Here is a 24,723-nt window from a genome sequence, read left to right on the forward strand (position 1 = left end):
CCACAAATGAAAAGATGACTTAAGGAATGAGAAAAAAATAGTTGCCAATACTATATCTCATAAAGGTATATCCAAAAATACAAGGAATTCCCACAACTTAATAGCAAACCCCAAATAACATGATTTAAAAATGAGTAATGACCTAAATAAACATTTATCCAAAGAAGACATAAGAATGGCCACAGGTATATTTGAAAAATGCTCCATGTCACTAAATGTCAGTCAAATGCAAATTTAAGTCACAATAAGACATCACCTCACTCTTGTGAGGACAGGTATATTAAAAACAAACAAGCGTGCTAAAGTTACGAAGACACTGGAACTTTAAACACAGCTGTCAGGAATTAAAATTGGCAGCAACAAGGCCAGGTGCAGTGGCTCATGCCTGTAATCCCAGCACTTTGGGAGGCCGAGGCGGGCAGATCACGAGGTCAGGAGATCGAGACCATCCTGGCTAACACGGTGAAACCCCGTCTCTACTAAAAACAAATACAAAAAATTAGTTGGGCATGGTGGTGGGTGCATGTAGTCCCAGCTACTTGGGAGGCTGAGGAAGGAGAATGGCGTGAACCAAGAGGCAGAGCTTGCAGTGAGCCGAGATTGAGCCACTGCATTCCAACCTGGGTGACAGAGCGAGACTCCGTCCCAAAAAAAAAAAAAAAAATTAAAATTTGATTCATTAAACTCAATTCTGGGGATATATCCAAAGGGAATATAACTTGGATCTTGAAGAGATATCTAGTTCTGTGTTTATTATAGCATTATTCACAATAGCCAAGATATGGAAGCCACCTAAATGTCCATAATGGATATATGAATGTGTCAAGTAAATGTAGTATATACATGATGCAATTGAGTATTATTTAGCCTTAAAAAGGGAATACATCTTTTCTTTTCTTTTTTTGAGATGGAGTCTCTCTCTGTTCCCCAGGCTGGAGTGCAGTGGCATGATCTCGGCTTGCTGCAACCTCCGCCTCCCAGGTTCAAGCGATTCTCCTGCCTCAGCCTCCCAAGTAGCTGGGACTACAGGTGCTTGCCACCATGCCTGGCTAATCTTTTGTATTTTTAGTAGAGATGGGGTTTCACTGTGTTAGCCAGGATGGTCTCGATCTCCCAACCTCAGGTGATCGGCCCGCCTTGGAATCCCAAAGTGCTGGGATTACAGGCATGAGCCACCGCGCCCCACCAGTAAATCTTTTCATTTGTGACAATACGAATGTACCTGAAGGATACTAAGGTACACATTAAGACATGATTGGAAGAAGCCAGACACAGAAAGACAAACATATCATGATCTCACATATATGTGAAATACGAAGTAATCAAACATGTAGAGGCAGAGAGCAGAATGGCGTTTTCCAGGAGCTGAGCTGAAAGAAAAATGGGAGTTGGGGGGATACAAAGTTTCAGTTACACAAAATGAACAAATTGGTCTGGTCTGGACAGCGCTGTTTTTTTAGTAAAATCGTAAAAGCTCAGGCAATGAAAATAAAAACAAATGGGGTTATATCAACCTAAAATGCTTTTGCGTAGAAAAAAAAAATTAACAAGGTAAAGAGAAAACCTACAGGATGGCAGAATGTATTTTCAAAATATCCACCCAACAAGGGATTAATAACCAGAATATACAAAGAACTCAAATGACTTAATTGCAAAAAACAAACAAACAAACAAAAAGAATCTAATTTTAAAATGGGCAAAAGATCTAACTAGATATTTCTCAGCCAAGTGCAGTGGCTCACACCTATAATCCCAACACTCTGGGAGGCTGAGGCAGGTGGATCACTTGAGTTCAGGAGGTCAAGACCAGCCTGGGCATCATTTTTTGTAGAGGTGAAATCCCACCTTTACAAAAAATTAGCTGGGTGTGGTTGTGCACACCTATAGTCCCAGCAACTTGGGAGGCTGAGATGGGAGGATGGCTTGAGCCTGGGGAGGTTGAGGCTGCAGTGAGCTGTGATTATGCCACTTCACTCTACTGTTGATGACAGAGAGACACTGTCTCAAGAAAACCCAAAAAACAAAAAACAAAAAAACCCAATAACAGACTCCTGTCTTCAGCCAAAAAGATCAGGAAAGACACCTTATCAAACAAAAGTTTTATCCAATGTGCCTTCTATGCTAGGATAAAATAAGGGTAGATACAATAGGCTTTCTTTCACTTTTGTGTTTTATAAACTGTATGTGAATATAAAGGAACAAATGAAGCATTGTTAACTAGGATAATTTCTGAATCTAATACTTAAAAAGCTATACTCAAAACACTATAAATAACTTAAATGAAATTTTAAAACATGTTCAAATTGTCTACATGAAGAAAGTAAAAATCACACAGAGGAACAAAGCAGAGAGAACAAACAGAAAACAATGTATCAGGGTAGTATTCACAAAATTATCTTCAGTGTTAAATGTTCTAAATTAACCAAGTAGGTCTTCCCTGACACATAACAAAAACATGCTGGGCAAAGTGGATAAGGTGAAGTTCACAATCAAGACCCAAATGAAGAAGGTGCTATGACTGGCTGTGGCTGTTGGCCACATGAAGATGACAGACGATGTTACACACAAATGATGTGTGCAACATTCACCTGGCTGTAAACTTTGTGGTGTCACTGCTCAAGAAAAACTGGCAGAATGTCTGGGTCTTATATATCAAGAGCACCACCAGCAAGCCCCAGCATCTGTATTAAGGCACATTCGAATAAATTCTACTGCCACCGGTCAAAATTAAATAAATAAAATAAAATAATCAGAGACAAAGATTGACAACATTGATTTTTTTTTTTTTTTTTTTTTTTTTTTTTTTTCTGAGACAGAGTCTCGCTCTGTCGCCCAGGCTGGAGTGCAGTGGCACAATCTGGGCTCGCTGCAAACTCCGCCTCCTGGGTTCACACCATTCTCCTGCCTCAGCCTCCCGAGTAGCTGGCACTATAGGCGCCCGCCACCATGCCTGGCTAATTTTTTTGTATTTTTAGTAGAGATGGGGTTTCACCGTGTTAGCCAGGCTGGTCTCGATCTCCTGACCTCGTGATCTGCCCGCTTGAAGGGGAAGTCTCTGGGAAAACAAAAAATACATTGACCACAAAGATGATAAAAAGACAATGGATCAAAATTTATAAGACACAACAAAAGCAGTGTACTGAAGACATTGATGGCACTAAACACATATATTACACAAAACTCGGGCGCGGTGGCTCACGCCTGTAATCCCAGCACTTTGGGAGGCCGAGGTGGGCGGATCATGAGGCTAGGAGATTAAGACTATCCTGGCTAATATGGTGAAACTCCATCTCTACTAAAAATACAAAAAAAAAAAAAAAAAAAAAGAAAATTAGCTGGGTGTGGTGGTGGGCGCCTGTAGTCCCAGCTACTCGGGAGGCTGAGGCAGGAGAATTGATTGAACCCAGGAGGCGGAGATTACAGTGAGCCAAGGTCGGGCCACTGCACTCCAGCCTGGTGACAGAGCAAGACTCCATCTCAAAAAAAAAAAAAAAAAAAAAAAGAAACAAGGGATATTATTACAGACCCTGCAGACATAAAAAGTATAATAAAGTTATTAGTCTTCTAGGGCTGCCATAAGAAAATACGAGTCTGGGTGAGTTAAAAGAAATTATCTCACAGTTCTGGAGGTTGGAAGTCTGAGATCAAAGTCCTAGGACAGTTTGTTTCTCCTGAGCCCTCTGCATATGGCCACCCTCCTCTGTGTCCTCACATGGCCTTTTTCTTCTATGCGGCCCATTCTAGTGTTTCTCTGTCCCTTCTCCTTTATTTTACTTATTTATTTGTTTGTTTTTTGAGACAGGGTCTCACTCTATGGCCCAGGCTGGAGTGCAGTGGCACGATCTCAGCTCACTGCAACCTCCGCCTCCTGGGTTCAAGCGATTCTCCTGCCTCAGTGACCTGAGTACAGGTGTGGGATTACAGGTGTGTGCCACTACGCCCAACTAATGTTTTATTTTTAGTAGAGCCAGAGTTTCACCATGTTGGCCAGCCTGGTCTCGAATTCCTGGCCTCAAGTGATTCGGCTGCCTTGGCCTCCCAAAGTGCTACAGTTGCAGGCGTGAGCCACAGTACCTGGGCTCTATCTCTTCTTATCATGATGATAATCATACTGGATTATGGCCTCAGTCTCATGACCTCATTTAAGCTTAATTACCTCTTAAAAATCTCCCTCTCGCCTGTAATCCCAGCACTTTGGGGGTCCAAGGCGGGCAGATCACGAGGTCAGGAGATCGAGACCATCCTGGTGAACATGGTGAAACTCCATCTCTACTAAAAATACAAAAAATTGGCCAGGTGTGGTTGCAAAAAAAAACAAAAAACAAAACAAACAAAAAACTCCCTCTCCACACTCAGTCCCAATGAGGGTTGAGACTTCAATATGAATAACTACACACACAAACTTTAACAGCTTAGATGAAATGATTTAACTGCTCAAAACACAAATTACCACAATTACCCAATTAAAAAACTGATATTTTTGAATTGCCCTACACTAGAAAGAAACTGAAATCATAATTTTATTATTTATTTATTTATTTTTGAGATGAAGTCTCGCTCTTGTACCCCAGGCTGGAGTGCAATGGCGTGATCTTGGCTCTCTGCAACCTCTGCCTCCCGGGTTCAGTTCAAGTGATTCTCCTGCCTCAGCCTCCCAAGTAGCTGGGATTACAGGCGCCTGTCAGCACGCCCAACTAATTTTTGTATTTTTAGTAGAGACGCGGTTTTACCATGTTGGCCAGGCTGGTCTCGAACTCCTGACCTCAGGTGATCCACCCACCTCAGCCTCCCAAAGTGCTGGGATTACAGGCATGAGCCACTGCACCCAGCCTGAAATCATAATTTTAAAACTAAAAATAAATAAATAAATTCAAGCCTGAATGGTTTTCTGAGTTCAGTGTTTAAAAAAGAGTTAAGGCCGGGCGCGGTGGCTCAAGCCTGTAATCCCAGCACTTTGGGAGGCCGAGACGGGCGGATCACGAGGTCGGGAGATCGAGACTATCCTGGCTAACATGGTGAAACCCCGTCTCTACTAAAAAATACAAAAAACTAGCCGGGCGAGGTGGCGGGCGCCTGTAGTCCCAGCTACTCAGGAGGCTGAGGCAGGAGAATGGCGTGAACCCGGGAGGCGGAGCTTGCAGTGAGCTGAGATCCGGCCACTGCACTCCAGCCGGGGCGACAGAGCGAGACTCCGTCTCAAAAAAAAATAAAAAAAATAAAAAATAAATAAAAATAAAAAATAAAAAAGAGTTAAACTCTTTTTTCCGGTTGGAACCATGGAGGGTGCAGAAGAGAAGAAGAAGGTTCCTGCTGTGCCAGAAACCCTTAAGAAAAAGCGAAGGAATTTCGCAGAGCTGAAGGTCAAGCGCCTGAGAAAGAAGTTTGCCCAAAAGATGCTTCGAAAGGCAAGGAGGAAGCTTATCTATGAAAAAGCGAAGCACTATCACAAGGAATATAGGCAGATGTACAGAACTGAAATTCGAATGGCGAGGATGGCAAGAAAAGCTGGCAACTTCTATGTACCTGCTGAACCCAAATTGGCGTTTGTCATCAGGATCAGAGGTATCAATGGCGTGAGCCCAAAGGTCCGAAAGGTATTGCAGCTTCTTCGCCTTCGTCAAATCTTCAATGGAACCTTTGTGAAGCTCAACAAGGCTTCGATTAACATGCTGAGGATTGTAGAACCATACATTGCATGGGGGTACCCAAATGTGATGTCAGCAAATGAGCTAATCTACAAGCGTGGTTATGGCAAAATCAATAAGAAGCGAATTGCTTTGACAGATAACGCTTTGATTGCTTGATCTCTTGGTAAATATGGCATCATCTGCATGGAGGATCTGATTCATGAGATCTATACTGTTGGAAAACGCTTCAAAGAGGCAAATAACTTCCTGTGGCCCTTCAAATTATCTTCTCCACGAGGTGGAATGAAGAAAAAGACCACCCATTTTGTAGAAGGTGGAGATGCTGGCAACAGGGAGGACCAGATCAACAGGCATATTAGAAGAATGAACTAAGGTGTCTACCGTGATTATTTTTCGAGTCTCCTCAGCTTAATAAACAGTACCTGCGGCCGGGCGCGGTGGCTCAAGCCTGTAATCCCAGCACTTTGGGAGGCCGAGACGGGCGGATCACGAGGTCAGGAGATCAAGACCATCCTGGCTAACACGGTGAAACCCCGTCTCTACTAAAAATACAAAAAACTAGCCGGGCGACCTGGCGGGCGCCTGTAGTCCCAGCTACTCGGGAGGCTGAGGCAGGAGAATGGCGTGAACCCGGGAGGCGGAGCTTGCAGTGAGCTGAGATCCGGCCACTGCACTCCAGCCTGGGCGACAGAGCGAGACTCCGTCTCAAAAAAAAAAAAAAAAAAAAAAACAACAACAACAGTACCTGCTCTCAAAATGAAAAAAATAAAAAAATAAAAATAAAAAAATAAAAAAGAGTTAACACCATTTCTACTCAATATTGTTCAGAAAGTAGAAGAGGAAGGAACATTTCCCAGTATATTTTAGGAACCTAGTATTACCCTCAAACAGAATCAGAGAAAGGCAATACAAGTTCAGGTGCGGTGGCTCAATGCCTGGAATCCCAGCACTTTGAGAGGCCAAGGCAGATGAATCATTTGAGGTCAGGAGTTCTAGACCAGTCTGGTCAACATGGCAAAACCCTGTCTTTATTAAAAATACAAAAATTTGCTGGGTGTGGTGGTGGGTGCTTGTAATCCTAGCTACTTGGGAGGCTGAGGGAGGAGAATCGCTTGAACCCAGGAAGCAGAGGTTGCAGTGAGCCAAGGTTGCGCCACTGTACTCCAGCCTGGGTGACAGGGCGCAATTCTGTCTCAAAAAAAAAAAAAAAAATCACTATTATTTAAATGTGCCTGTTGCTGCATGTTCACATTATTAGTAAAATAGCATCAGACATTGAAATATGCAAAAAGAATAACATCCATGAACCCAAAGATAAGATTCCCAGCTTCATAAATGGCCCAGCAGCATCAGAATTAGAAGATTTCTAAGCAACTAGAATTCTTTGCTCCACTAGAGAGGATGAACATGGGGGCTCCAGCAAGATAAGGACAGGGCCAGTGGACAGTGACTGGTATAGTGAGCGTAGAATCCCAAAGACCTTGGGAAATAGTTACACAACAAGCTTTCAGGAAAAAACTGGAACAAACCAGGCAACCCTGCAGATACTACCAGGAATGGATAAGCAGAAAAGGGGTCAGAGCCACAAAATCTAGGCAAAAGACACCAAACCACAAGAAGCACCCAGCCCTGCGAACACCAGCTGTGGCTACATCAGGACCAATCTCTTCAGACAGCTGCTGTGGACTGATGAGAGCAGCCACACACCAAACAGCAGTGCATCTGAACACAAGTCCCAAGACTCTCTTCTCTATTAATCCTCGTTTTGAGAGGATGGATATGGTTACATTACAACATCCCCAAGCAACACTTGTGGGCGAGGGTAATCAGACACCCTCACCTAAAGAGGGCACAGAAAGGAGTAGGATGAAAACAGAGGGATAGGGAAGGGGTGTGTGCACTGGATCACACAGACTTTCCCCACAGGCACTATTTAAAACAAAAGAGCCCTAGAAATGTGCTGTGGTCTCCCTTGTACTTCCTCATCTTGCCAAGTGCATAGGTGCCACATGGTTTTGTTTTGTTTTGTTTTTTGAGATGGAGTTTCGCTCTTTCGCCCAGGCTGGAATGAAGTGGCTTGATCTAGACTCACTGCAACCTCCGCCCCCTGGGTTCAAGCGATTCTCCTGCCTCAGCCTCCAGAATAGCTGCGATTATAGTGCCTGCCACCACACGTGGCTAATTTTTGTATTTTAGTAGAGATGGTGTTTCGCCATGTTGGCCAGGCTGGTCTCAAACTCCTGACTTCAGGTGATCCACCCGCCTCAGCCTCCCAAAGTGCTGGGATTACAGGCGTGAGCCACCATGCCTGGCAGATGCCACAATTTTTTTTTCTTTCTTTACACAGGTGCTGATGAACTCAGGTGTAATTAACCCTAAGGGGTAAATTATTCACTAACTACAGTAATAGGGTCCAATTTTTATGGCCAGGTTTTCAGTTCTTTGAAAACCTATATTCAGACATCACAAATGAAACATACTGGAATGTGCGACGTGAACAATGTCTTGGAGATTAACATCCAGGTTTTTACATATTACATATAACAACATGTAAGCTGGTACCATCTGGGAACCAAAAGAACTGTCCCTGAGAACATAGAATTTTAGGGACATCAATTATTAAGAGGTTACATGGAAGCAGAAGTGCTCCTAGATGTTTCCATTATCTAGACAGAAAAATTCAACAGATGAGCCCCAGTGAGTTAAGGAACATCCCTGACAGCTGTGGGTGATGGCCTTTCCATCCAAAGCAGAGATGTGAAACCTGATGGGTTTCAAATGACCCCCCAGTGCTCCACATCTCAAAAGTCAATCCCACAAAGCTGAAACGCTATCTGTTCCTGAGGGATCAGGTCCCACCTGTGTCTCTGAGACACTCACTTGAGATGAGGCCGATGATTTCAAACGTAAATTGCCTAAATCATCATCAGCTTCAGGTTATGTTTTGGAGCTTGTCCACTTAAGAGGGTTGACAAAAAATGGCTCACAAGACACATGCCTGGGAAATGGGGCTTTCTCCTTTGCTCTTGGCAGATCCTGGGCAACCCAATAATTAAGCTTCTTGATGTCTCAACTTTCACATTCGCGAAAAAGGCACCAGTGCGCGTGGCATTTCCCCGAAGCCACAGCCCTCGTCACCCCCGGCAAAGCTCTGAAGTTGTGCACAGGTGAGCCAGGTGGCAGATTTTTCTCAAAAGCAGCTGAGCTCGCGCTCTGGCTAGAGAAGGTACAGGGCTGCGGCACAACGTACATTGTCTTAGACATCAGGACAGTTGCCATAGCAGTTTAGGAAAGAAGGCAGCTCCCTGGGCTGGAGACGACGCCATGCTCAGGGAAGACCCCTGGGTGCGGGTGAGAGGAATCCGAGCTGCACAGGGCCAATGACGGGAGGACGATCCGCCCGATTTAGACAAAGGTAGGGTATATTTCCTAGCTTAATACCCTCCTCAATGCCCAGCCCAGACCTGCCTTTCACGTCCCTAGCTGTATTCACTCTGCCTGGCAAGGGGGCGGCGTGGAACCGGCGGCCAGCAGTGCTTTCCACACCGGTAAGTCCACACCGCTCTGCCCCTCCCTCCAGGGCTACGCACCACCCCGATGCATACTGGGATTGTAGTTCTGAAGCTACCTACCCATGGGCCTAGAACAATGAAAAGACTATTCCCAGCATACAAGGCGCGGCGCGCACCGCCCGGCCCCTTCCTCTAGGGCTGCGAACCGCCCCTGAGCCTGGTACAGCTGGGATTGTAGTCTTGCAGCCTTGTGGCCGAAGGGCTGGGAGTGGCCACGAGATTACATCTCCCAGGAAGCTCAGCGAAGCGCGCGCAGCTCCGCCCCTTCCTCCAGTGATGCGCACAGTCCCTGATCCCTGTGCACGCTGGGATTGTAGTCCTGCAGCCCTGTGATCACTGGCCGGTAACAAGAAATTTCAGGCGGGGCCCGGTGGCTGGAGCCTGTAATCCCAGCACTTTGGGAGGCCGAGACGGGCGGATCACGAGGTCAGGAGATCGAGACCATCCTGGCTAAGACGGTGAAACCCCATCTCTACTAAAAAATACAAAAAACTAGACGGGCGTGGTGGCGACGCCCACAGTCCCAGCTACTCGGGAGGCGGAGGCAGGAGAATGGCGGGAACCCGGGAGGCGGAGCTTGCAGTGAGCTGAGATCGGGCCACTGCACTCCAGCCTGGGCGGCAGAGCGAGACTCCGTCTCAAAAAAAAAAAAAAAAGAAATTTCAGCTCACGGCATGGTAGGCGAAGGCCCCCAGCTTCAGCCTGGCTCCTCCATGTCTTCACAGCAGTTCCGCCATACGGAGGGGGAGCCTGCCTGTTCTTTAACCTCTTCTACCTGATGGGAGAGGACAAGCTACCAGGGCAGCTTGTCTCACCAAGTAATTGTGATCCCGTATCCCCCAACGTGCTGGCTTCCTGACTTCCCAAGTTGCGGTAAGTTTGATTTCTTACAGAACTGCAAGGGTCTGGGATCGTTTCCCAGCCTGCCCAAAGTTGCCATGGTTCTCACCCTCTGGGAGGTTGGCACACCCAGTGACACCTTGTGTCCCTTGAAACTAATCTGTGTCACCTTTTAGGGTTTTGAGACCGCTTGAACTCTGACTTTGTGGCGTTTATTACCGAATCTACTAAAATGGGTCAACTGTCTGATTTTACCTCCTTTTCCACACATGCTGGTTAGGTCATCTGTTGATTAGACATGGTTTTCTCCAAAAGGGGATTATCTCTTCCTGATTGCCTCCAAGAGAAGGATGGAACGATTGGGCACTCTAAGGATCTATTTCCCAAATTTGGGATTCCACACTGATCATTCCTGGGCAAAATGTGTCTTTCTATTCCATAACCACAATCTTAGGCCAGCCTGAGTGCCATCCCAGCCCAATGGGGGTTATGGAACTCCAGGTTAGTTCTGGTTAAGTTTTATGTAAATATCCTTGTCTCTGTTTCGCCTGGCTCTGTTAGATAAAATGTCTGGGAGAAAGTAGGAGATGACAAGAATACAGGTGAAATCATAGGTACTGGAATGGGACACACTGATTCTGTGGAGGTAGAGGGAGAACAACTACCTAAAACCCAGGGAATGAACAACTTAGACCTCAGAAGCTGTGGGGAATGGAGGGGCATTAATAACTTTTTGTCTTTCTGAATTACCTCTGGTGCAACCCAGAAAAGAGTATGGGAATCCTGTTGGGCCAGGACAAGAGTAGTATTAGACCAGAAGGTAAGGCAGAGGCTGTGAATTCATCTTCTCCTTTTGGCTCCCCATATTAACCTTAAGAATCCTTTGAGACTGTTCTATCTCTCTGTGATGTAGGTGTGGAATTCTAGGGGGCAGGGTGCACTTTCAGTGCCCAGCTGTCTGAGACCATGGTTCCTTCAGATGATGAATGATATGGTTTGGCTGTGTCCCCACCCAAATCTCATCTTGAATTGTAGCTCCCATAATTCCCATGTGTTGTTAGAGGGACCTAGTGGGAAGTAATTGAATCATAGGGGTGAGTCTTTCCCATGCTGTTCTCCTGGTAGTGATTATGTCTCACGAGATCTGATGGTTTTATAAAGGGCAGTTCCCCTGCACATGCTCTCTTGCCTGCCACCATGTAAGACGTGACTTTGCTCATCCTCGCCTTCCTCCATGATTGTGAACCCCGCTGCCCTGACCTATAGGTCACATGTGGAATTGTGAGTCTATTAAACCTCTTTCCTTTATAAATTACCCTGTCTTGGATATGTCTTTATTAGCAGCATGAGAACAGACTAATACAATGGAGAACCATGACTTTTTTCTGCAGAGACTCAGTCCCCCATGGGTAAGCTTAAGCTGGATGCTAGGCAGCATTGATTACATTTTCTCCTTCTTCTGTGAACTGGGGCTCCTCCTTCCATTTTCCTAACACCATTAATCTTTTTGGTCAATATTTGGGTAAATTAGAGACATAGGTAAGGGAATCTTAGACAGCCCCAGCATAGCTAGACTCTTGCCTATTTCTCTTCCCGGTTTATGAAATCAATTATGTTGGCAAAGAGAGATACCCTTAGGTGGGGTCACTCAGGAGCAGTTAAAGAGCAGTGTACTTCTAGAGAAGCTGATAGGACAGGGCAGATGTGCCAGTGAGGATCAAAGCTTCTGTCTAAATTTTTGAGTCTATCTGTGTGTGGCAGATGAATTCAGTAAGAACCCGGATCCCTGGAAGGGACCATTAAGAGAGGATTCATGTAGATCAGAACACTAGGGCGTGTGTTCATCAGTGACCTTCTAAGTCAGATTCTCAGGGTTAAGTCTGTGGTAGGGCTGCAGAGCAATGCTTGCCTGTGAAAGCCTCTGATCATGTGTAAAATACATGGTTCTAGCACAGGGAGACATCTTTATCTGACAGAACATCGCACTTCTGTGGATGTGAAACTCTTTGCTCTTCCTTAGCAGAGCACTGCTGACTGATTGTTTGAGAATCATGCATACATAGGCCTGTTTATTTTGAATTTCTTTTTTTTTTTTTTTTTGAGACGGAGTCTCGCTCTGTCGCCCAGGCTGGAGTGCAGTGGCGCAAGTCTCAGCTCACTGCAAGCTCTGCCGCCTCCCAGGTTCACGCCATTCTCCTGCCTCAGCCTCCCTAGAAGCTGGGACTACAGGCGCCCGCCACCACGCCCGGCTAATTTTTTTGTATTTTTAGTAGAGACGGGGTTTCACCGTGTTCGCCAGGATGGTCTTGATCTCCTGACCTCGTGATCCACCCGCCTCGGCCTCCCAAAGTGCTGGGATTACAGGCGTGAGCCACTGCGCCCGGCTGAATTTCTTAAATATTAGAACAGGAAAAAACATTTTTATCCACTTTCTTTTTTTTTTTGTTGAGACGAAGTCTTGATTTGTCTCCCAGGCCGGAGTCCAGTGTTGCGATCTCGGCTCACTGCAACCTCCCCTTCCCAGATTGAAGCAATTCTCCTGCCTCAGCCTCCCGAGTAGCTGGGATTACAGATGCGTATCACTATGCCTAGCTAATTTTTGTGTTTTTTGTAGAGACGGGGTTTCACGATGTTGTCCAGGCTGGTCTTGAACTCCTGACCTCATGATCCGCCCGCCTCGGCCTCCCAAAGTGCTGAGATTATAGGCGTGAGCCACCATGCCTGGCCCTTATCCGCTTTCAAGTTGAATAAGAGCATGAGCATCTTCAGGGAGAATGTCACAGGAGGAAATTCTGGGGCCTTGCCCATTCCCAGAAACCTCAGAAATCCTGATACAACTTGTAGAATTCACCTTATCAACACTGATTCGTTTTTTTGTATAGATTTATCTTTCATTGGACCTTTATTTTGTTCTGTAACATGAAGAACATGAAGAGTAAGTCATTTCTTTCCTTTGTGATAGGAACATCAATTTTTCACATGTAAAAGTATTAATGATGCCATCCTCCACATAGCTTTTCCTGCTTATTAAAGTTTTGCTGTGGTCTAAATATTTGTGTCCCCCTCCAAATTCATATGTGGATAGTATTAGGCATGCGACCTTTGGGGAAGTGACTAAGCCGAGAGTGCCATCTTCCTGAATGGAATAAGTGCCCCTTTGAATGAGGTTGAAGGGAGTGTCCTTGTCTTTCACCATGTGAGGACACAACAAGAAGGTATCATCTATGAGGATCAGGGCTGTCACCAAACACCAAATTTGTTGGTGTCTTGATCTAGCACTTTCCAGTCTCCAGAACTGCGAGCAATAAATTTCTGTTGTTTTTACATTACCCAGCCTAAGATATTTTGTTACAGCAGCCTGGATGGACTAAGACACTTTCTTAGGTACTTTAGTCTATTTCTGAATTTTTAGTTCCAATGATCTATTAGCTTTTATTTATTTATTTTTTTATTTTATTTATTTTTAGACAGAGTCTCGCTCTGTCACCCAGGCAGGAGTGCAGTGGCACAATCTCAGCTCACTGCAAGCTCCGCCTCCTAGGTTCACATCATTCTCCTGCCTCAGCCTCCCAAGTAGCTGGGACTACAGATGCCTGCCAACATGCCCTGCTATTTTTTTGGTATTTTTAGTAGAGACGGAGTTTCACCATATTAACCAGGATGGTCTCAATCTCCTGACCTCGTGATCCACCCACCTTGGCCTCCCAAAGTGCTGGGATTACAGGCATGAACCGCCATGCCCAGCTGATCTGTTAGCTTTTTTAATCAAGATTTTTCACAGGACTGGCCAATATTATCTGTGTTATTTTTTGTCTCCCCAGAGTTTTCTTGGCTCTTCTTGTCTTTTCATCTATATGCTGTTTTATGTATGTATGTATGTATGTATGTATGTATATTTGAGACAGAGTCTTGCTCTGTTGCCAGGCTGGAGTGCAGTGGCACCATCTTGGCTCACTGCAACCTCTACCTCCCAGGTTCAAGCAGTTCTCCTGCCTCAGCCTCCCGAGTAGCTGGGATTACAGGCACCTGCCGTCATGTCTGGCTCATTTTTGTATTTTCATAGAGACGGGTTTCACCATGTTGGCCAGCTGGGCCTCAAACTCCTGACCTCAGGTGATTCACCCACCTCGGCCTCCCAAAGTGCTGGGATTAGGTGTGAGCCACCACACCTGGCTTATATACTACTTTATAGTAAAATGCCTACCTCCAATATTTAATGGTATCTATATTAGAACAAAATTTAATGTATGAACTACCTTAAGGACAATTTATATTGATAGTATATTTTCTAAGAACATGTAATTTTTCTATTTGCTTATGTCTACATTCATATATTTCATGAACGTAGTGTGTCTTTTCTCATATTCTGTAAACCTTTTTGTAATATGGATTCCTAGATGGTTTATTTTATTCTGCTAAAAAGTAATTTGAGACACAATGAAATTGTAAAGAGTTTATTTCAGTGAGAACAATTGATTAATTATAGGACACCAGTCTAAAAGAGGTTTAGGTTTCATTGACAGTATAAGAGGCAACTATTTATTGGAAAAATGTAGAAACAAATTATTTGATTAATGGTAGTTACAAACTTGTTTCTTCTTGGTTTTTTGTTTATCTTGTTGAAAAGTCCCTAGTTATATAAGGTTGTTGGCTACTTCTGATTGGTTTAGCTTCCTTTCTGTTTTTCTTTAAAATAGGCAGCTACGAGAAATAATTCAAGTTAAGTTTAGCCGGGCATGGTGGCTCATGCCTGTAATCCTGGCACCTTGGGAGGCCGAGGCGGGTAGGTCACCTGAGGTCAGGAGTTCGAGACTAGCCTGGCCAATATGGTGAAACCCCCATCTCTACTAAAAGTACAAAAAAATTAGCTGAGCATGTAATCCCAGCTACTCAGGAGGCTGAGGCAGGAGAATCACGTGAACCCCTGAGGCAGAGGTTGTAGTGAGCTGAGACCGCGCCATTGCACTCCAGCCTGGGCAACAAGAACAAAACTCCAACTCAAAAAAAACAAAAACAAAAACCAATACCCAAATCCAAAGTACTGTTCCAACATTAACTTTTGAAAACTGCCTGTGATTCATGCTGACTCACACACCTCCCTCCTCCTCAACTTATGGAGAACATGCAAGAACTATCAAGTCGTAGGACAGACGGCCAGAACCAGACATGGTGACATGCTGGGGTGGGGCCTATTTCACAGACCTTCGAACCCATAAGAAGGAAAAGTAGAACCTGGAACTGAGGATGCCCCAGCAACTCCAGATTTCATAACCCTTTAACAGGACTGACAGGAAGACCAAAGGCAAAGTTGAGACATCTAGAGGGTGAAAACCACCCTTGCACATCGGAATCCTTGGACATTGGAACTCCCCATGTCCACAGCCCTCTCCAAGCATGGATAGAGAAACTCAACAAAAATACACAAAAAGCTCAGTATACTCCAGAGTTTCTCACTCAGGAGCTCATTTTAATCCTGGAGGATCATTGTGGGCAGGTGTAGGAGAGTATCTTGAAATTGCATAAGGCAGGCCCAATAGCAATAGAGCCATATTAAAGTGGATCTTGATTGTACATTAAGAAACTATGGCTGGGCCGGGCGCGGTGGCTCAAGCCTGTAATCCCAGCACTTTGGGAGGCCGAGACGGGCAGATCACGAGGTCAGGAGATCGAGACCAACCTGGCTAATACGCTGAAACCCCGTCTCTACTAAAAAATACAAAAAAAACTAGCCGGGCGACGAGGCGGGTGCCTGTAGTCCCAGCTGCTCGGGAGGCTGAGACAGGAGAATGGCGTGAACCCAGGAGGCGGAGCTTGCAGTGAGCTGAGAGCCGGCCACAGCACTCCAGCCTGGGCGGCAGAGCAAGACTCCGTCTCAAAAAAAAAAAAAAAAAAAAGAAACTATGGCTGGGCATGGTGGCTTATGCCTGTAATCCCAGCACTTTGGGAGGCTGAGGTGGGTGGATCACCTGAGGTCAGGAGTTAGAGACCAGCCTGACTAACGTGGATAAATCCCGCCTCTACCAAAAAACACAAAAATTAGCTGGGTGTGGTGGTGTAGCAGGACAAGCCACAGACAAAACCCCTCAGACACCAGTTTAAAGAAAGAAGGGCTGGCCGGGCGCGGTGGCTCAAGCCTGTAATCCCAGCACTTTGGGAGGCCGAGACGGGTGGATCGCGAGGTCAGGAGATCGAGACCATCCTGGCTAACACGGCGAAACCCCGTCTCTACTAAAAAATACAAAAAACTAGCCGGGCGAGTTGGCGGGTGCCTGTAGTCCCAGCTACTTGGGAGGCTGAGGCAGGAGAATGGCGTAAACCCAGGAGGCGGAGCTTGCAGTGAGCTGAGATCCGGCCACTGCACTCCAGCCTGGGCGACAGAGCGAGACTCCGTCTCAAAAAAAAAAAAAAAAAAAAGAAAGAAGGGCTTTATTTTATTTTATTTTATTTTATTTTTGAGACGGAGTCTCACTCTGTCGCCCAGGCTGGAGTGCAGTGGCCAGATCTCAGCTCACTGCAAGCTCCGCCTCCCGGGTTCACGCCATTCTCATGCCTCAGCCTCCCGAGGAGCTGGGACTACAGGCGCCCGCCACCTCGCCCGGCTAGTTTTTTGTATTTTTTAGTAGAGTCGGGGTTTCGCCGTTTTAGCCAGGATGGTCTCGATCTCCTGACTGTTTGGACGAACGGAGGCAAGATGTCGCACTTCTGGGTTCTTCATCACCAACTTTTCCTGTGCGCTGTGAAAATGCAGCCGACGCCCGGGAAGGTGCAGACCAACTGGGCATGCGCCAGGTGACGTCAATCCGAAGAGACCAAGATTTACCTGGTCGCACCTGCGGAACGCCCCCCCGACACGCCCTTGCCCCGCCTATTGCCCTCCCACTCCCAGAAAAGCCGCTCCCGGCCAGCGCCCCGCGCGGACTTCCCAGCCCCACTTCTGTCGGGATGTCGGGACTGTATCAGGAACCCTGCCCGAGAGCCCCACCGGGGGACTCTGTCGGCCTTCTTTGCCGGAGGCCGACAGACCTCTCCCTACCCACCTCCTTCTCTGAAGCTAGGTGACCAAAAATAAATTTGCAGTTTTGCTCCTACCCTTGCCTGCTCGCTGGTTCTTTTGTGCCCGCTCTGGTGTCTTTAGAAAAAACAAATCAGTTGGTGCCGAAACCCGGGAGGAGACCCCCCCCCCCCCGCCTCAGGCCTCTAAGGATTGAGGAACCTCCTCCTGCTCCCACACCACAGATGGACCAGGACCTGAGACCCGCTTCCCTCACTCTCACGGCCTCTCTGGGGTAAGTGCCCTTGTCTCCTCTTTACCTCCCTCGGCCAAAAATCCTGCGCAGGTCCGAGGCCCACTTTTGAGTGGCTCGGGAGACCCGTTCAGGACGGAGACGTCCTCCTGAAGGTAATCTCCACTTTGGCTCCATGAGCCTCCAGTCTGTCTCTGCTGGTTCCAAAGGACGCTTTGAAGCCAGGCAGAGATCCATTTCCATTTCCATTGTGTCCATTGTGTAAGTAAAGAGGAAACAAATGGGAAACCGCCAGTCCAAATTTCCAAAGAGCACCCCCTTAGGGTGCCTCCTAGCCAATTTAAAAACCTTACAGCTCGAACAAGACCTTAGGAGGAAGCGGTTAATTTTCCTTTCCACTGTGGCGTGATCGACCTCAGCAATTTCTGCCAGCGGCTAAGCAAGTGGTCCGAAATTAATTACATACAAGGCTTTTGGGCCTTACGCTCTCGTCCCGACCTGCCCTATACTCCTCCTTCTCTCCCCGCTCTCTCCACCCCCTCCCTTCCTGCCCAGACTCCTCCTCCTCCCCCCATCCAGACTCCTCCTTCCTCCTCATCTACTAGTAATCCACTCGGTCCCGTGCCTCCTTCGGGGCCCCCAACTGGCTGTCTTGAGTCCCCTATCTCCTGCCCCACACCCTCCTACAGTGTTAGCACCTTTGCGAGAGGTGGCTGGGGCGGAGGGGGTAGTCAGAGTACATGTCCCTTTTTCACTGGCCGATCTTTCCAAAATTGAGAAGTGTTTAGGTGATTTCTCAGTTGATCCTACCATATACATAAAGGAATTTAGATACCTTTGTCAGGCCTATGACTTAACTTGCATGACCTCCAGATTATCCTAACCTCTACCGTAAACTGACTGAGGTTCTAACCCAGTATACCCGGTTAGATCCGGCCTCCCCCACAGGGGCCACCATTTTGGCATCTTATTTCATTTCTCAATCAGCTCCTGACATTCGTAAAAAACTTCAAAAGGTAGAGGATGGCCCTCAGACACCAATACAAGACCTGGTTAAATTAGCCTTTAAGGTCTATAACTCCAGAGAGGAGACGGCTGAGGCACAGCTCCTAGCAGTGGCTTTACGGCCCAGTCGTAACCCCAGACCAGAGAGCACACACCCCGCAGACTCCAAAGCTACAAAAGGAGCCTGCTAGAAGTGCGGCAAGGCAGGACACTATGCCAACAGGTGTCCACAAGGTCCCCGAGCCCCAACGCAGCCTTGCTATAAGTGCAAGGCGTCAGGACATTGGGCCAGTGAATGTGCTAACCCTCGTCCACCAGCAACCCCCCTGCCCTGCTTGCCAGCAGGGAGGACACTGGAAGTCTGATTGCCCCACCCTGAGAACAGGTGCCGCGCCTCCACGTGACCCCCTTTCCCAGGATCCTGGGAGCTCCTTCCAGCTCCTACATCTGGATGATGACAACTGAAGGTGCCGAGACTCGGGGACCCCCATCACCCTCGCCGAGCCACGGGTAACTCTCCTGGTAGCGGGTAAGACAATTAATTTTTTAATCAATAGCGAGGCTACCTATTCTGTTTTGCCATCCTTCTCTGGACCTAGCCTTCCATCCAATATCTCTGTAGTAGGAGTAAGCGGAAAGCCATCCACTCCACAAAAAATTCCACTCCTTAATTGCTGCCTGGCCAACAACTACTTTGCGCACTCGTTCCTCATTCCCAGCTAAAAAGGGCCCCTACCGAAAGCAATCAGTGGAAATCAGTTTGGCTTTCCCCCACTCGCCTCAAACTTACTAAATTTTCTTATCTCATACTCCCCAGCCTTGCCAGGACTATCCTTCTGGGTTTTGTCCATGTTCCAACGAATGCTTCCATTCCTCATTCCTATACTAATACTTTGCCTTATTTTATTCTTCATCCGTACGTCCAAATACCAACCATAGGCCCCGACCTTAACGATGCACCTTAACAGCAGGAAGTAGCCAGACAGACCACGGCACCCCTTATCACTATTACCAATAAAAGGTTGGACTGTTTGGATGAACGGAGGCAAGATGGCGCACTTCCGGGTTCTTCATCACCAACTTTTCCCGCGTGCGCGAAAATGCAGCCGGCACCTGGGAAGGTGCAGACCAACCGGGCATGTGCCAGGTGACGTCAATCCGAAGAGACCAAGATTTACCTGGTCGCACCTGCGGAACGCCCCCTGACACGCCCGTGCCCCGCCTGTTGCCCTCCCACTCCCAGAAAAGCCGCTCCCGGCCAGCGCCCCATGTGGACTTCCCAGCCCTACTCCTGTCGGGATGTCGGGACTGTATCAGGAACCCCACCCGAGAGCCCCACCAGGGACTCTGTCGGCCTTCTTTGCCGGAGGCCGACAGACCTCTCCCTACCCACCTCCTTCTCTGAAGCTAGGTGACCAAAAATAAATTTGCAGTTTTGCTCCTACCCTTGCCTGCTCGCTGGTTCTTTTGTGCCCACTCTGGTGGTCTTTAGAAAAAACAAATCACTGACCTCGTGATCTGCCCGTCTCGGCCTCCCAAAGTGCTGGGATTACAGGCTTGAGCCACCGCGCCCAGCCATTGGCAAGACTCATATCTCAAAAACCGAGTTCCTGGAGTGAGCAATTCATGTGCCCCTTAAGGGCTTACAATTCTAAGGGGGTCTGCGTAAGAGGGTCGTGGGTCGTGATTTATTGAGCAAGCGGGGGGTAGGTGACTGAGGGCTGCAAGCACTGGTAATTAGTACGGAATAGAACAGGACAGGGATTTTCACAGTGTTTTTCTATACAATGTCTGTAATCTATAGATAACATAAACCAATTAGGTCGGGGTCGATCTTTAACTACCAGGCCCAGGGTGTGGCACCGGGCTGTCTGCCTGTGGATTTCATTTCTGCCTTTTAGTTTTTACTTCCCTTTCTTTGGAGGCAGAAATTGGGCATAAGACAATATGAGGGGTGGTCTCCTCCCTTATTCCCCACTTTTGAGAACTTCACTCATTAGTGGGAGTTCTCACTTTCATTGTCACTACCCATGTCTTCTTGCAAAACAGATCAGTAGTGATTTATATAGTACACTTGTGCTAAAGCATTTTGGTGAACTAAGGTAGCAATGAAGCTTTTTATCATACGAAGAAGTACAGGTAGCATGGCCGGGCGTGGTGGCTCAAGCCTGTAATCCCAGCACTTTGGGAGGCCGAGACGGGCGGATCATGAGGTCAGGAGATCGAGACCATCCTGGCGAACATGGTGAAACCTCGTCTCTACTAAAAAAAACAAAACACCAGCCGGGCGAGGTGGCGGGCGCCTGTAGTCCCAGCTACTCGGGAGGCTGAGGTGGGAGAATGGCGTAAACCTGGGAGGCGGAGCTTGCAGTGAGCTGAGATCCGGCCACTGCACTCCAGCCTGGGCGACAGAGCAAGACTCCGTCTCAAAAAAAAAAAAAAAAGAAATACAGGTAGCAAACAAGGGAGCAGTAAGCAGGTTCCTATTACTATTATGACTCTTATTGTAAGAGTTTTAAATCCTCTTAGCTGTGGGAACCATTTTTTAAACATGGCCCCAGGATCAAATCTATGCCATACTTGCATGGGCACATGTGCCAGTTTTATCATAACTCTATGTCTTCAACTACTTGCCCTTGATCAACTATGTGTAGATAGCAATTAGTAAGGTTATATTTCCTACAGACCCCTCCTTCAGCTGCTAGCAAGTAGTCAAGAGCCAATCTATTTTGATAGATAGCATTTCTCATCTGAGTTTCTTGCTGGGCCAGAATAGTCAAGGCTCTGCTGGTCTTATTAGTGATTATTTCTACGACAGCTTGTAACTATATGATTCGGCTGAGCATGTAAATGGGGATACGGTATCCCTGCAAGCCATCTTGTGCCCAAGTACAGGCCCATGATATTGTATGATTCTCTCGGGGGACATTTATCATCTTTCTAATTTCCTATAGCTGTGCTTCTCTTTTTGCGGGAAGCATAGACAGGGAAGCCCAGGAATTTGCCTGTCTTTATGGCAGTAGGAAGAAAGATGGTTTAATAGTGCCAGTAACACAACTACCTGCCCACTGGTCGGGTAATTTGGTGTAAGCTCTATGCCCACATATCCAGTATAATCCAGTGGGGGCTGTCCAGTCCCGGTGGAACTCTGGGTGGTTCCTCACAGTTTGCAACTTTGTGAATTTACTAAATGGATTTTTCTTAGTGTGGTTTGAACTCCACTAGGTGGCTATTTTTGTAGTATTATTATACAGATTTTGCCCAAGGCAGCTGAGTCTTCTCACAGGAAGGTGAAGTCCTTCCCCACTCTTGCTATACAGTATTGTCTAATGATTGAGGCTTTTAGGACCTAGAAGTTATCAGGGTGATTCTTTTGAGCCAGGAATTCATCAGGAAGTGGGTCTGTAGGTACTAATACTCAGGCTTCCCATGGCCATTGATCTCCCATTACAGTTCCTCCACATACATAACATGAAGTGACATTGAGAGACTGGGCTACATGCTCAGCTAATTGGAAAAACAAATTTCTTGTTTTTCCTGGAATTTCTGGTACTGGCACATTCAGTTCATCATAGAAGGTTTGAAATACTGCCTCAGGTGAGTGTTTATAAACTTCTCTTCAAACCATGATATTTACTCAAGGATCTAGTCCAGCCCCATCAATTCCTAGGGTTACACGCTCCCCTTTTTTCCAGTGAGGATCAAGGGGGTTGGTTATTACTACTTCTAAGGGGTTACACTGACCACTGGTACAGAAAGGGCCACTTTTCCCTTTCCGAAGGTGGACAGGATCCTTTTTATTTTTTACCCAAGTAGCATAAATGATACATGATCAGTATCCACATTCATTTCACACAGTCTTAATTCATGACAAATGTACTTATTTTCTGCCATATACCTCTTTCTTAATTAAGAGAACCACATTTTATTCCTAACTTATTACTATTAATGACAGCACAGGCATCAAACTTCAAGGTGACTTGCTTGGGGACCCCCCCCTTTTATTTTTGTTTTGGCTAAGACCTTACTCATATCATTCATGAGCCCCCACCAGTCCTCAGTCCTTAATCTTATTTTAAAAATTGTGGTCATGGGAGGCTCAGATGGGTCATAACACACATCAGGTTGGTCATTCCCTGGGCTATATACCTTGTATAGAATAGCATTATACAAACAAGTTCTTTTTAGAGTCCCAGTACACTTATAATAACCATAAAATAATAGGACCGTAGCAACTTTTTGTCCTATCTCAGTGACTTGATGTATACACTGGGAACAGCCTTCAGTCTGAGGAAGGTCAGTTGAAGTCCTTACTGTACAAGTCCAAATTTTAAGGAAAATGAGTCCCACAATGAGTTTTCTCATGCTTTGGCCACGTATGGACCAGTCAGCTTCCAGGTGTGACTGGAGCAGGGCTTGTCATCTTCTTCAGAGTCACTTTGCAGGGGTTGGCGAAGCTGCTCCTGCCCACTACAGCTCACAGTCTACGGATGTTCAAGGATGGTCTTAGAGGTTGGGCCCACTAGAATAAACTGAGTCCAACACCTCTACACAGTTACATTTAACTGGGCTCTCTGATACTGGAAGCAAGGTGGCGGGGTTTAGGGTGTTGCAAACTTCAATGGTTATGTGGGGATTTTCACATAGCAAGCTTTGGCACTTGGTTAATCTAGCATTTGTTAGCCAATGATATCCTGTGGTATTCATCCAAGTCACCACAGCATGGGGGGCCTTTATATTCAGGTTTTGCCCAGGGGTTAGTTTATCTGCTTCTTGTGCTAACAGGGCCGTTGCTGCCAGGGCCCTTAGACATGGGGGCCAGCCTTTGGAAACCCCATCTAGTTGTTTTGAGAGATAGGCCACTGGCCTTGGCCAGGGCCTCACAATCTTGGTTAAAACTGCAACTGCCATTTTTTCTGTTTCTGGCACATAGGGTGTGAAGCATTTTGTCAGGTCAGGTGGCCCCAGGGCTGGGGCTGACATGAGTTTTTCTTTTAACTCATGAAAAGCTCATGGCTGTTGGTTGTAATAGATGTAGTTTATCCAATTTACATTTTTATTAACTGTCACCCACCAAAATATTGACTCAAATCCTGCAGTTATTTGATTTCAAACTTTAAATTGATCTGGTATTCCCTGTGGGAGCCCAGTTGCGTCTAAATAGATGTGAGAGTCGAAAGACCCCATAAAGGGGCTTCTCTTGCTTTATGACATCTTATTTTTCCTCCCTCTGGTTGATGAAATGCCAGGGTGAAAGGGATAGCCAATTGGACTGAAGTACAAGTGCCACTCCAGTTATTCGGCAGAGTGCCCAGTAAAGGTCTACTGCAATACCACCACACATCTGCACGGGGATGAACAGGGCTGACTGATTGATAAGCTCTTGAAAATTCTGAAGCTCACTGCATCCCTTCAGGTCTCCAAGGAATGCTAAGTATCCTCCCTATTGTGAAAAACACAAAGTGAACTTAGTGTTGGGAGATGGAGGCTGGAAGAGTATGGGTTTAAGGAACTGTGTGCTGTGGCGCTTTGTCTAGTTGAGTGCTGCTATAAGTGATCTAGGGCAAGTAGGGTCAGCATTAGCTGTGAATGAAGCCAATCCATGGAACCCTTTCAAACCTGCAGAATCGGCCGGGCATGGTGGCTCATGCTTGGAATCCCACCACTTGGGAGGCCGAGGCAGGCAGGTCACCTGAGGTCAGGAGTTCGAGACCAGCCTGACCAACGTGGAGAAACCTTGTCTCTACTAAAAAATACAAAATTAGCCGGGTGTGGTGGCACATGCCTGTAATACCAGCTACTTGGGAGGCTGAGGCAGGATAATCGCTTGAACCTGGGAAGTGAAGCTTGCGGTGAGCCAAGATCGCACACCATTGCTCTCCAGCCTGGGCAAGAAGAGTGAAACTCTGTCTCAAAAAAAAAAAAAAAAAAAAAAAAAAAGAAAAAGAAAAAAGGAAAAAAGAAAACATTAAATACAGCAAGATGCAGGTCAGAGCATACCTTCATTTGTGTACTCTTGTGGATAAAATTTAAAGGACAAATAAGGTTTTGCATTTATTGAAGTTTTTCTTTACAATGCTGTAAGTACAAATACCCATTTATCCTTTGACCTCCTATATCTTTATTCTGTATGCATATGGAAAAAATGATAGCTAGATCTGTATATAGATATACATAGGTAGATAAACACAACATATAGAATTACATGACTTTGCCTATGTAGATATATATGTATACAATAGATAATAAATAAACATTTTAAATTCCCCAGCCTACACTGAGGATGCAGATATAAACTTACTCTCATTCTGAGACGGTATGGATCCATACCGTCTCAGAATGGAATACAGCCATACGATGTTATGTTTAAACATCAACAAGCTTCACGTATAGGTGCATGGCCTGGGAAGTATG

General features: G+C 46.3%; 1 protein-coding gene across 1 annotated transcript; it reads left to right on the forward strand.

Annotated features, from left to right (window-relative positions):
* Positions 1–5,251: 5,251 nt before the first annotated feature.
* On the forward strand, positions 5,252–6,068 carry LOC104680667 (60S ribosomal protein L7-like). The gene has a single exon (XM_030934960.1). It carries the CDS (start codon positions 5,277–5,279, stop codon positions 5,802–5,804), a length of 528 nt encoding a protein of 175 aa, XP_030790820.1. The 5' UTR covers positions 5,252–5,276; the 3' UTR covers positions 5,805–6,068.
* Positions 6,069–24,723: the final 18,655 nt, after the last annotated feature.

Source organism: Rhinopithecus roxellana, chromosome 8 (genome assembly GCF_007565055.1).
Source record: "Rhinopithecus roxellana isolate Shanxi Qingling chromosome 8, ASM756505v1, whole genome shotgun sequence".
In the NCBI taxonomy this organism is placed as follows: Eukaryota; Metazoa; Chordata; class Mammalia; order Primates; family Cercopithecidae; genus Rhinopithecus; species Rhinopithecus roxellana.